Source organism: Mobula birostris, chromosome 6, assembly GCF_030028105.1.
Source record: "Mobula birostris isolate sMobBir1 chromosome 6, sMobBir1.hap1, whole genome shotgun sequence".
NCBI classification, from domain to species: Eukaryota; Metazoa; Chordata; class Chondrichthyes; order Myliobatiformes; family Myliobatidae; genus Mobula; species Mobula birostris.
The window spans coordinates 41,510,852-41,528,214 of record NC_092375.1 but is presented as its reverse complement, the minus strand read 5'-3'; the positions used below and the strand labels follow the sequence as shown (position 1 = coordinate 41,528,214).

At 42.9% G+C, this 17,363-nt stretch overlaps 1 protein-coding gene across 1 annotated transcript; it reads right to left on the bottom strand.

The window, feature by feature from the left end:
* Positions 1 to 276: 276 nt before the first annotated feature.
* On the bottom strand, positions 277 to 17,357 carry fam162a (family with sequence similarity 162 member A). Its single transcript, XM_072260312.1, has 4 exons — positions 17,162 to 17,357; positions 9,009 to 9,117; positions 7,891 to 7,999; positions 277 to 736 (listed from the first exon to the last, which is right to left on the bottom strand). The coding sequence occupies exons 1-4, from the start codon at positions 17,340 to 17,342 to the stop codon at positions 638 to 640; spliced, it is 498 nt and encodes a 165-aa protein (XP_072116413.1). The 5' UTR covers positions 17,343 to 17,357; the 3' UTR covers positions 277 to 637.
* Positions 17,358 to 17,363: the final 6 nt, after the last annotated feature.

The following is a 17,363-nucleotide window of genomic DNA, read 5'->3' as shown; positions in this document are numbered from 1 at the left end:
TTGATAGTTCTGATGCAAAAGATCCATAGTTTGTGCAATTATGTTTACTTTACAATGACTGTAAGAACAATGTATAATGCAGATCTAATAAGTTGGTGTTAAGTAAGAGAAGGTCACTAAACTTTAAAAAAAAATTAGTTCCCATCAACAACTCTTAAGTTTGAGTAAAACAAGAATTTAGTTATAAGAAAAATACTTTTTTTTAGGATTGTGTACAGTTTATACAATATGTAGTTTAATTAGATAACGGTTGAACATGAAACACAAGAGAAATACTTTGGAAAGTACAAGCTATGAGACTTTTATTTTGTAAGTGTTTCTCATACAGAACTTCAGCAAAGCAATTATTATTCTTAAATGGTTCTGGATCTTTAACAAAAAGATAGCTGAAAATATAAATTAGTGAAGGGAAGGTAGCAATAATTTTGTACAAAGTTTCTGTACACAAATAACTCAGATTTCATGAACATTTCTTACACCTAACCATTTTGGCAATATTAATATTTTATAAACTGATTACTGTACTAGGAAGCCTGACACTTAAACAGCAAAATATTCTGTACCAGTAATATACAACGTATCCATACACAAATATGAAGTTGATTGGGACATATTTGGGTTTCAGTCCACACTCCAATCACTGGCTTTTTGTAACGTTCTCTTCTTGCATACTCGCTCTCCACTGGGCTTTCTTTGCCAAATTTATGGCTGTAAGTGATTCGTGTCTCCTTGCAGCCTGCAAACAACAGAAAATTTGTTTTGAAACTTCTAAAATTTAGAATGTTTCGCAGTTTTAACAGTTAAGTTTTACAGAAAATTAACTTCTCTGCTGTGACAACAGTCTACATTGGCCTTTCCCCTAAAACGTGGGAAAAAGATCTAAAATGGCATAGTATAAAGGATGTGAGAACACCTAACCTTTCATTTTTAATAATATAAATTACATTTGATTTGTTTAAAGACACTCAATTTATAGTCTGCCTGACAGTAGATAATTCCTGTCTCCAGATTTAAAATTTGATAGGCTTTCTTTGTGTAAATATTGAACAGCAGTTAGAAAGCTCAGCATTACCTGTTAAGCATACTGATTCTTTTAGGATATGTTATAATTCCATTATCATTCTGTTGGGAATTTGTAAAGACTTTGAGACACTAACACACCCTTCACACCCTGTCCAACTCCAGCATAAATACACTATATTGGACAGCAACAAATAAGTGGTGCAGTTCTCAGAAGGTGGTGATGAACAGCTGACTTTAATGTAACCATTGTCATGATTTATTCTTTCAGTTTTCAATTTTCTTTAAGCATCTCTGTTACTTCAATTGATGTTGCAGTCCTTGTCCTGCTAGTAGAGCTATGGAACTGGTGGACACTCGAGCAGAAAGCTTGAAGCAGATTAATCAGTAATGTAGAGTGTGGTTGGGTTTTTGCTTGTTGAGGCAAAGGATGAATATTGTCTCATTCCTGATTAAGAAATGCAGAGGATTGTTAAATCACTCCACCAAAAGGACAATAATAAAAACAGAAGTTGAAGAAGGGAAAAGTGCTGCTTGTGTGGAGCACCTAAACCAGATGGAGATCCTGCACTGAGCTTCTAACCACTTTTGGGATCAGGGTATTGTCAGCAAGGCTTGTACTTGCTGCCTGTCACTGGTTTCTGTTGAGATTCCGGCAGTCAGCACTTAGTGAAGGTACTCCCATATTCTATGTTATAGAGTCCCAGAATTAAAACAGTGAAGGACTGGATACTTCCAAGTCAGGTGAATGTGTTCCAATACACGTGCCTTCGATGTTACTATGTCAATGGTTTGTACAGTAGTATCAAAGTGGCCTGACTGAGTAAATGCAATCGATTGCAGACACTGTGTGCTGGTTGTGAAGGGAATCAATTTTCTCTTATGCTTAATAGGTTGTCTGTCCTGCAGGTTGCTTTGTCCTGAACGGTTTTGACGTTGTTTTGTCAGAGCTGTACTCCGCAGGGAAAATGGAAAGTACTATATGATGCATCTGATTTCTACAGTTGCAAGAAAAAGTTTGTGAACCCTTTGCAATTACCTGGTTTTCTGTGTTAATTACTCATAAAATGTGGTCTGATCTTCATCGAAGTCACAATGATAGACAAACACAATCTGCTTAAACTAATAACACACAAATAATTGTACTTCTCGTCAATACTGAGTATGCCATCTAAACAATCACAGTCTGGGGTAGTGCCCTCCACAAAGCTATTTGGAGTCTAGTGTTCCAATCCATGAGATGAGATTGGAGGTGTGGGTTGTAGAGGTGCCCTACCCTACAAAAAAGACACACAGTCAGGTTATTGACAGAGACTACTCTTCTCAAAAAAGATATGTGTTTGTGCACCATGCCTCGGTCAAAACAACTTTCAGAGAACCTTAGAAGAATTGTAGAGATGCATGAATCTAGAAAAGGCTACAAAAGCATTTCTAAAAACCCGAGTATTCATCAGTCCATGGTAAGAGAAATTGTCTGCAAATGGAGGAAATTCAGTACTGTTGCTAATCTGCCTAGAAGTGGTTAAATTGCAAAGATCACACCAGCACAACATACATTGCTAAAGGAGGTGAAAAAGAACCCAAGGGTAACAGCAAAAGACCTGCAGAATTCTCTAGAACTGTCTCCACTATAAGAAAAACACTGAACAAGAATGGTGTTCATGGAACGACACCATGGAGGAAACCACTGTTCTCCAAAAAAACATTGCTGCACGCTTCAAGTTTGCAAAAGACACCTGGATGTTTCACAACATTTCAGGGACAATGGTCTGTGGACAGATGAGACAGAAGTTGAACTTCCTGACAGAAAAGCATACGGGTATGTTTGGAGAAAGAAGGGCACTGCACACCAACACCAGAACCTCATCCCAACTGTGAAGCATGATGGAAAGAGCATCATGGTTTGGGACTGCTTTGCCATCTCAGGACCTGGACAGCTTACAATCACTGAAGGAACAATTAATTCAAAATTGTATCAAGACATTTTACAGGAGAATATCAGGGTAGTGGCCCATCACCTGAAGTTCAATGATCCGAAACACAACAGTAAATCCACAAAGATTGGTTTAAAATAACACACACAAAAAATGCTGGTGAACACAGCAGGTCAGGCAGCATCTATATGAAGAGGTACAGTCGATGTTCCAGCATCTGAAGATCTCCTCGTGTTTGCGTTGGTTTAAAATAAGAAACTTTGTGATTTTGGAATGGCCAAGTCTCCAGACCTTAACCCAATTGAGATGCTGTGGCATGACCTGAAGAGGGCAACGTATCCCAGAAATACTGATGAACTGGTGAACAGTTTTATATGGAAGAATGGTCTAAAATTCCTCTTCGCCATTATGCAAGGCTGATCAGTAGCTACAGGAAACATTTGGTGGAATATAGCTGCTAAAGGAGGTTCTACCAGTTATTAAATACAAGAGTCCACATTTTCCTGCCTGGACTGTGATTAAACAATGTGTTTGATTTAAAAACATGGAAAATACAATTGTTTGTGTGTTACTAGTTTAGGCAGATTGTGTTTGTCTATTATTGTGACTTAGATGAAGATCAGACCACATTTTATGAGTAATTAATGCAGAAAATCAGGTAATTGCAAAGGGTTCACAATCTTTCTCTTGCACTTATACGTCATGGTTGGTGGAAAGCCCTGATGGTGTCAAGTGTTGAGACACTCAGCACAAAGTGCTCCTGCTTTAACCTTTCTTTTGTACCATGGAATTTCTGGCTGGTCCAATTAAGTTACTGGTTAATGGTGACTTACAATTTTTGTGAGCAACTCAGCTTTTACAATTTAAACAGAGATTGATCTTTCAAGAATCACTTGATTCTGGCATGGTCCTAGAGGACTGGAAGATTGCAAATGTCACTCCACTCTTTCAAAAGGAAGGAAGGCAAAAGAAAGGAAATTGTAGGCCAGTTAGCCTAACCTCAGCGGTGGGGAAAGTGCAGTCTGTTATTAAGGACAAACAACAGGAATTCTGCAGATGCTGGAAATTCAAGCAACACACATCAAAGTTGCTGGTGAACGCAGCAGGCCAGGCAGCATCTCTAGGAAGAGGTGCAGTCGACGTTTCAGGCCAAGACCCTTCATCAGGAGGGTCTCGGCCTGAAACGTCGACTGCACCTCTTCCTAGAGATGCTGCCTGGCCTGCTGCGTTCACCAGCAACTTTGATGTGTGTTGCTGTCATTAAGGATGAGGTTTCGAGGTACTTGGAGGCTAATGATAAAATACGTCAAAGTCAGCATGGTTTCTGTAAAGGGAAATCTTGCCTGACAAATCTGTTAGGAGTTCTTTGAGGAAGTAACAAGCAGGGTGGACAAAGGAGAAGCAGTGGATGTCATTCACTTGGATTTTCAGAAGGCATTTAATAAAATCCTATGGCGTTATAAGAAAGATACTGGCATGGATAGCAGATTGGCTGGCAGGCAGAAGGCAACAAGTGGGAATAAAAGGGGCCTTTTCTGGCTGGCTGCCGGTGACTAGTGTTAGATGATGGAATTGATGGCTTTGTGGCAAAGTTTGCGGATGATACAAAGATGGGTGGAGGGGTAGTGCTGAGGAAGCAATGTGATTGCAGCAGGACTTGGACAAATTAGTCGAACGGGCAAAAAAGTGGCAGAGGGAATACACTGGGAAATGTATGATGATGCATTTTGGTAAAAGGAACAATAGTGCGGTCTATTATCTAAATGAGAAGATTCAAACATCAGAGTGCAGAGGGACTTAGGAGTACTTGTGCAAGATCCCCTGATGGTTAATTTACAGGTTGAGTCTGTGTGTAAAGAAAACAAATGCAATGTTGCCATTTATTTCAAGGAGAATAGAATACATAAAACAAGGAGATAATGTTGAGCCTTTATAAGACAGTAGTCAGGCTGCACTGAGGGTATTGTCAACATTTTTAAACCCCATATCTCAGAAGCATATGGAATGAAGGGGTTAACTTGTGTGGAATGTTTGGCAGTTTTGGGCCTGTACTCACTGGAATTTAGAAGAATGCAGGGAGACCTCATTGAAACCTACCAAATGTTGAAAGGATTAGATAGGGTGGTTGTGGAGAGGATGTTTCCTTTGGTGGGGGTATCCAGAACTAGAGGGCACAGACTCAACGTTGAGGGGCAACCCTGTAGAACAGAAGTAAAGAGTATTTTTTTCAGCCAGAGAGTAGTGAATCTGTGGACTGTTCTGCCACAGACTGCAGTGGAGGCCAAGTCTGCGGGTATATTTAAGGCGGAAGTTGATAAGTTTCCTGATCGGTCAGGGCATCAAAGGATATGATGAGAAGGCAGGTGTCTGGGGTTGAGTGGGATCTGTGATCAGACTCGATGGGCTGAATGGCCTAATTCTGCTCCTACGTCTTATGGTCTTGTGCAGATGCTGGAGAGTGGAACAAGAAAACAAACTGCTAGAGGAATTTTGGGTCAAACATGATGTGGATTTCCAGCATCTGCAGACTTTCTCGTGTTCATTACTTAATAATCTGCTTCTTGCTTTGAATATGAAGTGAACTGAAATGCCAACGATGAATTAGCATGGACAAAGTACCTATAGTATATCTACATTCACAAATAATGTTTTGTGTTCGTTTCATTCCCTTTGATTTGATAAACTCATTACAATCAGTGATTCTGCATAAAGGTATTTATGCTGCAATGTAACAACTGTTGCTTTTGCAAGGTGACACCATACTTTCCTCTCCCCAATATGAAAGAAATGTGGCAGTGCTGTTGGGGAAGGAGTCTGGAAGAGGAGGACAGTGATGGAAACCAAAGTGTGTCACCACCAGCACCACTATATAATTAAATCAGAAGTAGATTAGGGTAGAGGAATACATATTACAGAGATGTTCCAGGCACCAGAAGATTGAAGTGTGACATAAATCTTCAGGAATCTCGTGTGAGCTCTCACTTTATTATTGTCCCAGAGTGCACCTGTGGACCATGATTAGAAGGCGGTAAGTACTCGTGTTATTTTTGAATAATATAATAATAATAATATTTGAAAAGAAAGAAAGGTGGTGGTAAGTGAGCCATCGAGCCAAATACAACCTATAGAAGGTGAGAAGCATGCAGGACCTCACCCCCTATAAGCCCTAGATGGAGGTTGTGCTCAGTTAGAAAACTAACACCCACTTGTCCCATTATTTTGCTGGGTATTGCTAACTATCTCATAATAGCACCCATTGGTTCAGTACCGGTGAAATCTTGTGAAGTCACAGGCACAGCTTCTGTATAGTTCCTGATCCTGAGGAAAGTCTAGACTGCCACCAGGAAAAAGCATGATATCCTCATTAAGCTGTTGTTGTCACTGGTGACAGAAATGTTGCCCATGAGCTGCTCTAGGTTCTACAGCAGCAAGGTGACATTGCAGGAGCAGATGGCTGTTCTCTAGAGGAGTTGCTGCTTCCCACGTGACCAGGATGTTCTTCAGGAATGCCAGAACTGCCCTCTAGAGGAGAATGAACATGCAGAGGGGTGTGTCCAGACAGCCAACCGAGTTACAACATATATACATGGTTTACCACAGTGCCTGACCATGTACAAACTTCCCATTGGTTCTGGGTGGGGTTATAGTTGTAATAACAAAGCAAACTTGCTGCAAGCAACAGGAATCAGCTTATTATTTAGTAACACACACAAAATACTGGAGGAACCCAACAGGCCAGGTAGCATCTATGGAAAAGAGTACTGTCAACATTTTGGGCCAAAACCCTTCAGCAGGACTTAGTTATGACTTAGTAGTCAGTCAGTACAACATGAAGGTTGAAATTAAGTTGGAGTGGTCAAAGAACTAAAGCCGAATCCCACTCCTGTAACCCTCCCCCCACCCCGCCCCCATAGGTACAGGTTCAGGGCATTACTATGAGTCTCATCACTTTTTCATACAGCACAAATGTCTGGACCTCGCAGCCAGGCTCAAGGAAACCTTACAAGGTGTTGTGTGGTAAGCTGTGCCATAGTACTAAGTCTCCAAAACCCACACAAGGGAGCACCATGTGATTGCATGATGTGTAATTTTAAAACGAGACTTACAGATTTTAAAATTGTTTCTGCTTTAAATGATTCTGAACATACCATTTTTGCTCTTGTTCTTGTTTCAATAACATGTTTCATTGTACACAAATAAGCAACAGACGTGTAGCAGATCCTGCCATGCCTCATCTAGGAAATGGACACTTAATAAATAACTGGGCAACTAAATATTTAAAGAAGGGCTTGGTCTAAATTGCTGACTGCTTATTCCTCTGCCTGACCTGCTGAGTGGCTCCAGCATTTTGTGTGCAACTCTGGATTTCCAGCACTTGTAGAATCTGGGTTTGTACTTCGTGGCGGGGGCGGGGGGAGGGTACTTAGTTTGAGCCCACTTTTGAGGTTTGAAAGCAAATTCTGAGGCAGCTCTGTCCACTACTTCCATCAGAAAACTGTTCTTTAAATACACAAATACAACAAAGTACGATGTTGTATTACAAGTGTTTCGTGAAGGTCATGTTCAAAAAGTCCAAATTACACAGGCAAGGTGGAATGTGTGCAGGATGTTAGCGATATTGGGAAAGCATCACATTAAAGTAAAATACACTTTATTAATGGTAAGTACTTATCGCCAGAAATTCATTTCCAGAAATGATCACCAATGTGATCTACCTCAGGTTAAACCACTTTTGATTTGCACATAAGAGGCACTAATATATTTCTAGGCTTATTTTCCTAATCAGAACATTGCCATGGGAATTAAGTTACACATAATTATGTAATGACCCAGAAAATGACTACTGATTGTATAACATTTATTTCACCAGGCAAAAGAAATTTGGTTACAGAAGCAGAACTTGATTTATGACAAACAATCAATAAGGTTTACTTACATTCTTCCCCGATATGATCATTCCAATGCAAGCAACAATAGTCATGACCACCATTAAATAACAGGCTTTCACTCGCATTTTGTTCCTTGCGGCATGGATCATCTCAACTCTGAAACAAATCGGTTGACCATTAGAGTTTCACGTAATGCTTTTATCCAAATGGAGCACTTGAGAATGGATGAAGAATGGCAAGAGTCTAGCTGGTTTCCACCGCAATAGTAAGTTGCATACTTTCCAAATACAAACCCCATTTCCAGAAAAGTTGGGATATTTTCCAAAATGCAATAAAAACAAAAATCTGTGATATGTTAATTCACGTGAACCTTTACTTAACTGACAAAAGTACAAAGAAAAGATTTTTATTTTTATTGCATTTTGGAAAATATCCCAACTTTTCTGGAAATGGGGTTTGTACATGCAATTATTTTGTGGGCACTTATTCCTTATTTGCTGTAGTGGCAGACTAAAGCCTTTGTAAATACAGTATTGTGCAGAAGTCTCAGGTACCCTAGATTTTTTTTAATATAATGTTTCAGATTATATGGCCTCCACAGAGTCCTGATCTCAACATCATCGAGGTTCCCTAGGATTACCTGGAGAGACAGGAGCAAGTGAAATGATCAAACTCAGCAAGAGAACTGTGGCAAGTTCTCCAAGATGCTTGGAACAACCTACCAGCCAATTTTCTTACAAAACTGCGTGACAGTGTACCTAAGTGAATTGATGCAGTTTTAAAGGCAGTCACACCAAATATTGATTTTTGTTTTTTTTTTACTGTTTACTGTTCTTTATAGTAAATTTTCTGATATTCAGAAACTTTTCATTTCATTATTTTTGAAAGCATCTGTTCTACAGAATTTTTTATATGTCTTAAGATTTTTGCACAGTACTATACATTGTACAAGCTGCTATAACTGTTTTGGTAGCAAAGTAATGGTTGCTGAAACTAGCTGATTGTTATAATATATGCATGTGTTAGCCTGTTGCAACTGTTTCAGCAATTCTACAGACCAATGCTAGAAGCAGTTATGTAACATGTCAGTAAGAACTAAAGGTAACCCTTACGTAAAAGCAAAACCATCAATCGGTAAAATCCCATACACATTTTTATCACTTACGAAACCACTGATGGAATATCCTCCTCTCGTCTGAAACGACCAGTCCATATCAAAAATTTTTTATCAAAATTTGAAGGCTTGTGCCCTGGTAATTTGAAAGCTGGGCGTCCTGAAAAATATATAGCAAATTATTTCTAAAAATTAAATGTAAATGCTGGGATTCTGAAAAATAAACAAGATCCCTCTGATCCTCCACACTGCCAAGAGTCTTGCCATTAATGCTATATTCTGCCATCATATTTGACCTACCAAAATGAACCACCTCACACTTATCTGGGTTGAACTCCATCTGCCACTTCTCAGCCCAGTTTTCCATCCTATTGATGTCCTGCTGTAACCTCTGACAGCCCTCCACACTATCCACAACACCTCCAACCTTAGTGTTATCAGCAAATTTACTAACCCATCCCTCCACTTTCTCATCCAGGTCATTTATAAAAATCATGAGGAGTAGGGTTCCCAGAACAGATCCCTGAGGCCAGTCCCAGAACTGGTCACTGACCTCCACGCAGCATATGACCCATCTACAACCACTCTGCCTTCTGTGGGCAAGCCAGTTCTGGATCCACAAAGCAATGTCCCCTTGAATCCCATGCCTCCTTACTTTCTCAATCAGCCTTGCATGGGGTACCTTATCAAATGCCTTGCTGAAATCCATATACACTACATCTACTACTACATCGACTTCATCAAAAGTCGCATCCTCAAAAAATTCAATCAGGCTTGTATGGCACAACCTGCCTTTGACAAAGCTATGCTGACTATTCCTAATCATATTATGCCTCTCCAAATGTTCATAAATCCTGCCTCTCAGGATCTTCTCCATCAACTTAACAACCACTGAAGTAAGACTCACTGGTCTATAATTTCCTGGGCTATCTCTACTCCCTTTCTTGAATAAGGGAATAACATCCGCAACCTTCCAATCCTCCAGAACCTATCCCGTCCCCATTGATGATGCAAAGATCATTGTCTGAGACTCAGCAATCTCCTCCCTCACCTCCCACAGTAGCCTGGGGTATATCTCATCTGGTCCCGGTGACTTATCCAACTTGATGCATTCCAAAAGCTCCAGCACATCCTCCTTAATAACTACATGCTCAAGCAAGTCATCCCTACAATCGCCAAGATCAGTTTCCATAGTAAATACTGAAGCAAAGTACTCATTAAGTACCTCTTGCTACCTCCTCCGGTTCCATACACACTTTTCCATTGTCACACTTGATTGGTCTTATCCTCTTGTTCTTCACATACTTATAGAATGCCTTGGGGGTTTCCTTAATCCTGCCCGCCAAGGTTTTCTCATGGCCCCTTCTGGCTCTCCTAATTTCTTTCTTAAGCTCCTTTCTGCTTGCCTTATCATTTCTAGAGCTCTATCATTACCTATTTTTTTTGAACATTTGTAAGCTCTTCGTTTCTTCTTGACTCGATTTACAACAGCCTTTGTACACCACAGTTCCTGTACCCTACCATCCTTTCCCTGTCTCACTGGAATATACCTATGCAGAACTCTACGCAAATATCCCCTGAACATTTGCACATCTCTTCTGTACATTTCCCTGAGAACATCTGTTCCCAATTTAAGCTTCCAAGTTCTTGCCTGATAGCTTCATATTTCCCCTTACTCCAATTAAACACTTTCCCAACTTGTCTGTTCCTATTCCTCTCCAATGCTATGGTAAAGGAGAGAGAATTGTGATCATTATCTCCAAAATGCTCTCCCACTGAGAGATCTGACACCTGATCATTTCCCAATACCAGATCAAGTGCAGCCTCTCTTGTAGGCTTATCTACATATTGTGTCAAGAAACCTTCCTGAACATACCTAACAAATTCCACCCCATCTAAAGCCCTTGCTCTAGGGAGATGCCAATCGATATTTGGGAAATTAAAATCTCCCACCACCGAGATTTTGTTCTCAGTGACTTTTTCTATTCCAGAAAAGTTGCCTTTTTTTCTTTAAGAAAATAGGGTTTCCCTTTTGCCACTAACAATGCCACCTTCACTCATTCTTCCCCACCTACATAGCAGGGATTGGGTTACGTAGGTGAGGGTAAGGGAAACTCTATCCCTGTTATCACCCCTCGAGTCTACACATCCAACATATACTCCACAACCTCTGCTACCTTCAACAGGATCCCACCCCTCACCACCACCAACTTTCCGCTCGGGTTGCTCTCTGTGACTTCCTTCTCCACTTGTCCTATCCTATCGATCTCCCTCTTGCTATGCTAGGTGCTGCTCCTCCCCCCCCCCACCAATCACTATTCAGCGTCCTAAATATTCCTTCCAGGCTGAGGCGGCACTTCACCTGTGAGTCTGTCGATGTTGCATTAGGGTTCTGTGCTTGTTCCCCACTTGCGACTTCTATTTACCTCTGTGGTCCCCCATCCTCCATAGTCTCTATTAGTTGTTAACATTTTGTTTGGTCAACTGTACTAATAATTCTAATATAGTCAATATTTATGTTTTAACAGATTACAGGTGTGTTAAATATGCTTACAGGTGTATACAAAATACTAAACTATTTAAAAGCTCTGAATAGGATACTTATATATAATATTCTTCCAGTCTGCAACGAAAAATCACTTAATATTGTCACTTTGGGTATTTAGTGAGATCCTTGTGACTGATGCAAACTAGCAGGTTTTTGAATATCTGGTTGCAACTTAGTGAAAGATAATTGAAGAGCTCCTCTTTTTACAACATTAAGATGGTTATGAGCTCTTGATAGTAGGTGAAGAGCTTAACTAGATAAGAGATCGGAAATCCAATTGAAAACAACTTTGCTTTCTGCCAGAGCTGTGGAAATTTATTTTGAATGTCAACAGTTATCCAGAAATTCTGTTTGCTACATTTAAATTTTGTCTGAGCTCTTATATCACCCTACAGCTCAATGTGGTGTCAACATCATTCACATTCAGCCCAAATGAATCTACCACCCACCTGGAAAATGCACCCAAGTCTCTGAACCCAAGTTCCATGTCAGTGTGTTTCAAATGATCAAGATATACAATCAGATCATTATCTTGCAATTGTGAAGGAAATTGCATAAACTCATAATGCCCAATATTGCTGCTGAAAAGTTTGACTATTCCAAGGAAAGCGGTACAGGCCTCTTTACATGATCTGAAAACTTTTATCCCCTCTTGTCACTTTTTAATAGTTTTTAAAAACATCCGGCAGGTAAAGTGTGTCAGACAGCAGAGACAATTTCTTCTCCAAGAGGCTTATCACTTTCAAATGCTACAAGACATCAAGAAATGCAAATTCAATTTCTTTTCAAGATATGGTAATTAAACAACACACAATGCTGAGGATCTCGGCAGGACTGGAGGAGGAAAAGAAGGTGGGCAGAGGAAAGGAAGAAACACAAGGTGATCAGTGAAACTGGGAGGAGTGAGGGGTGAAGTAAAGAACTGGGAAGTTATTTGGTGAAAAGATACAGGGCTGGAGAAGGGGGAATTTAATAGGAGAGGACAGAGGCAATGGAATGACTGTTTGGGGCCTGAATGGTAGTGAGAGAAGAGGTGTAGGTGCAAGTGTGGAACTTATTCTGCTTGCAAGGATAAGTGCCAGGGGGAGATTAGTGGAGAGGGACAAGGGAGCTATGCAGAGAGAAATCCCTGCAGAAAGCAGAAAATGGGGAGGGGGAAGGGAAAGATGTGCTTGGTGGTAGGATTCTGTTGGAAGTTACAGAGAATTGTGTGGTGAGTGTGCAGGCTTGTAGGGTGGTAGGCGAGGACAAGAGGAACCCTATCCCTGGTGTGACGGTGGGAGGAGGTAAGGGCTGCCTTGATGGTAGGGGAAGGGAAGCCCCTTTCTTAGAAGGAGGAGGACCATCTCAGTTGTTCTAGAATGAAAAACCTCATATTGAGAACAGGTGCGGCAGAGATGGAGGAACTACTGGGAAAAGGGAATGGTTTTTTTACAAGTGTAGGATGGGAAGGGGGTACTCGCATGTATCGCAGCTATGCCTGCATTTTTGTCGGCTGTGTGGCACAGTCCATGTTCCAAGCCTACACCAGCATCACTTCCCAGCTCTTCCTATGCTATATTGATGACTGCATTGGTGTTGCTTCCTACACCAGTGCTAAACTCATCAATGTCATCAACTTTGCCTCCAACTTCCACATTGCCCTCAAATTTACTTGATCTATTTCTGACACCTCTCTCCCCTTTCTCAATCTGTCTCTGGAGACAGTCTATCTACTGATTTTTTTTTTATATAAACCCACTGGATCTCACAGCAACTTTGATTATACCTCTTCCCACCCTGAAAGTTCTAAAAATGCCAATCCCTTTTCCTAGTTCCTCTGTCCCTGCCAGATCTGTTCTCAGTATGACACTTCTCATTCTAGAACAACTGACATGTCCTCCTCCAAAGAAAGGGGCTTCCCTTCCTCTACCATCAACACTGCCCTCACCTGCATCTCCTCCATTTAGCACACCTCTGCTCCTGGCACTCATCCTTGCAAGTGAAACAAGTGCCACACCTCCCCCTACACCTCCTTGGTCACAAACATTCAGGGCCCCAAACAGTCCCTCCAAATAAGGTGACACTTCTCACAGACACACTGTGAGTCTGTGGGGACATCTACTGTATCCAGTGCTCCTGATGTGGCCACCTGTATATTGGTGAGACCCAAAGCAGATTGGGAGACCAATTCATCAAACACCTTCACTCCATACAACACAAATAGCAGGATTTCCTGGTGGCCACCCATTTCAATTCCACTTCCCATTCCAGCATGTCAGTCCATGATCTCCTGCTGCAATGAGGCCATGCTCAGGCTGGAGGAACAACACCTTGTACTCGGTCTGTGTCGCCTCTAATCTGATGGCATTTCTCAAACTTCTGACCTTCACCATTCCCCATTGTTTCCCTCTCACATTTGTCTCTTCTTACCTGTCTATCAAATTTCTCTGGTGATTTTTCCTCTTCCCTTTCTCCCATGGTCTCCTGTCCCCTCCTATCAAATTCCCCCTTCTCCAGCCCTGTATCTCTTCGCAGCTCTTTACTTCACCCCTCTCCCTCTCCCGGTTTCCTCCCCTACCCCCATCTTCTTTGTTCTAACATTTTCCCCATTCCATTCCCGTCCCAATGAAGGGTCTCAGCCCAAAACGTCGGCTGTTTATTCCTATCGTGGATATTGCCTGGTCCACTGAGCTCCTGCAGCACTTTGTGTGTACTGCCCCTGAGATAACGATTGATATGCCACCCCCTAAACCCTACCCTCACACAACCGGTTTGCAACCTCATTTGCATAATCAGCATATTTTCCTATTCATCTCATTCAGGATTTCAATTAATTATATATTAATATTAATTCATATATTTTAGTATTAGTTCATTAAGGCAATAAACTTCTCATGGTCCATTCAAACACTCCTGTGGTCCCACGTTGAGAATCAATGACTAGTTCTGATGCTATCGCCAGGTACTCCTCTACATCACGCAAACACGAGGAAATCTGCAGATGCTGGAAATTCAAGCAACACATACAAAAAATGCTGGTGAACGCAGCAGGCCAGGCAGCATCTGTAGGAAGAGGTACAGTCAACATTTCGGGCCGAGACCCTCCGTCAGAACTAACTGAAAGAAGAGATAGTAAGAGATTTGAAAGGGGGAGGGGGTGATCCGAAATGATAGGCGAAGACAGGAGGGGGAGGGATGGAGCTAAGAGCTGGGAAGTTGATTGGCAAAAGGGATACGAGGCTGGAGAAGGGAGAGGATCATGGGATGGGAGGACTAGGGAGAAAGAAAGAGGGGGGGAACCCAGAGGATGGGCAAGGAGTACAGTGAGAGGGACAGAGGGAGAAAAAAGAGAGAAAAAAAGGGGAATAAATAAATAAGGGATGGGGTACGAGGGGGAGGTGGGGCATCAGCGGAAATTAGAGAAGTCAATGTTCATCCCATCAGGTTGGAAGATACCCAGACGGAATATAAGGTGTTGTTCCTCCAACCTGAGTGTGGCTTCATCTTGACAGTAGAGGAGGCCGTGGGTAGACATATCAGAATGGGAATGGGACGTGGAATTAAAATGTGTGGCCACTGGGAGATCCTGCTTTCTCTAGAGGACAGAGCGTAGGTATTCAGCGAAAAAGATCTCCCAGCCTGCGTCAGGTCTCGCCAATATATAGAAGGCCGCATCAGGAGCACTGGACGCAGTGTATCACCCCAGCTGACTCAAAGGTGAAGTGTCGCCTCACCTGGAAGGACTGTCTGGGGCCCTGAATGGTGGTGAGGGAGGAAGTGTAAGGGCATATGTAGCACTTGTTCCGCTTACAAGGATAAGTGCCGGGAGGGAGATCGGTGGGAAGGGATGGGGGGGACGAATGGACAAGGGGATCGCGTAGAGAGCGATCCCTGTGGAAAGCAGAAAGAGGGGGGAGGGAAAGATGTGCTTGGTGGTGGGATCCCGTTGGAGGTAGCGGAAGTTACGGAGAATTATATGTTGAGCCTGGAGGCTGGTGGGGTGGCAGGTGAGGACAAGGGGATCCCTATTCCTAGTGGGGTGGCAGGAAGATGGGGTGAGAACAGATGTGCATGAAATGGGGGAGGAAGGGAAGCACCTTTCTTTAAAAAGAGGACATCTCCTTCGTCCTGGAATGAATAGCCTCATCCTGAGAGCAGATGCAGCGGAGACGGAGGAATTGCAAGAAGGGGATGGCATTTTTGCAAGAGACAGGGTGGGAAGAGGAATAGCCCAGGTAGTTGTGAGAGTCCATAGGCTTATAGTAGACATCAGTAGATAAGCTGTCTCCAGACATAGAGACCGAAAGATCAAGAAAGGGGAGGGAGGTTTCGGAAATGGACCAGGTAAACTTGAGGGCAGGGTGAAAGTTGGAGGCGAAGTTAATGAGCTCAGCATGCATGCAGGAAGCAGCGCCAATGCATTCGTCGATGTAGCGAAGGAAAAGTGGGGGACGGATACCAGTATAGACTTGGAACATGGATTGTTCCACAAAGCCAACAAAAAGGCAGGCATAGCTGGGACCCATACTGGTGCCATGGCTACACCTTTAATTTGGAGGAAGTGGGAGGAGCCAAAGGAGAAATTATTAAGAGTAAGGACTAATTCTACTAGATGGAGGAGAGTGGTGGTAGAGGGGAACTGGTTAGGTCTGTGATGCACTATCAATTACTCCAAAAGACTGGAAGTAGGGAAAATACTGAAAGGCTTTTATTTACAGTAAAATGGATCCACATCCATGCTGAGTATCTGTCCTGGACTGTGGGAGGAGCAGTGACACAATCGCCTTTATTCAGGGGTCTGTGGGAGGAGCCACAGGAGCAGTCAGCAGAGGGGCGTGTCCAGACAGGTAACCCAGTTACAACCTATATACATAGTTTACCACAGTCTGGAATCCAAAAAGAAGCGGAGGGCTTTGAGACCTTCCTGGTGGGGGATGGAGGTATATAGGGACTGGACATCCAAGGTGAAAATAAAGCGGTAGGGGCCAGGGAACTTAAAATCATTGAAAAAATTCAGAGCGTGAGAAGAGTCACGAACATAGGTGGGAAGGGATTGAACAAGGGGAGATAAAACAGTGTCGAGGTATGCAGAAATGAGTTCGGTGGGGCAGGAGCAAGCTGAGACTGTGGGTCTACCTGGACAGGCAGGTTTGTGGATCTTGGGTAGGAGGTAGAAACGGGAAGTGCGAGGTGTGGGAACTATAAGGTTGGTAGCAGTGAATGGGAGATACCCTGAGCGGATAAAGTTGGTGATGGTGTGGGAGACAATTTGGCCTGGTGCTCCTTAGTGGGGTCATGATCGAGGGGTAAATAAGAGGAGGTATCCGTGAGTTGTCGCTGTGCCTCAGCAAGGTAGAAGTCAGTGCGTTAGACTACAACAGCACCGCCCTTATCAGCGGGTTTTATAGTAAGGTTAGGATTAGTGCGGAGGGAGTGGAGAGCAGAGCGTTCGGAAGGGTGAGCTTGGAATGGAAACAAGGTGTGAAGTCGAGAGGCCGACTCCCAACGCAGATTAAGAGACTTCTTTCTGGAGCAACAATCTGCTACAACAGCCATGATCTCCTGATGGCCACCCACTTCGATTACACCCTATCTGCACACCGAGACCCCTCTCTCCCCCAACATGTCGCACCCCTCCATGCCCCGATCCAGTCGCCGCCCATTTGTCCTTCACCTTCCCGCACTGCCACTTCTCCATTCCGCTCGGGCTTTCCACTCTCCTTCGGGATACTGGAAAACCAGCGCCCACTCCGCCGAACAACCGGCTTCTGTTTCGTCGCAAACTCCGGGAGCCTCCTGCAGGCGGAGGCCCCCACAGCCGTCACCACACGCCTGACCGACGCCGCACTCCACATCCCGGCCCGGCCCCGCCCCAC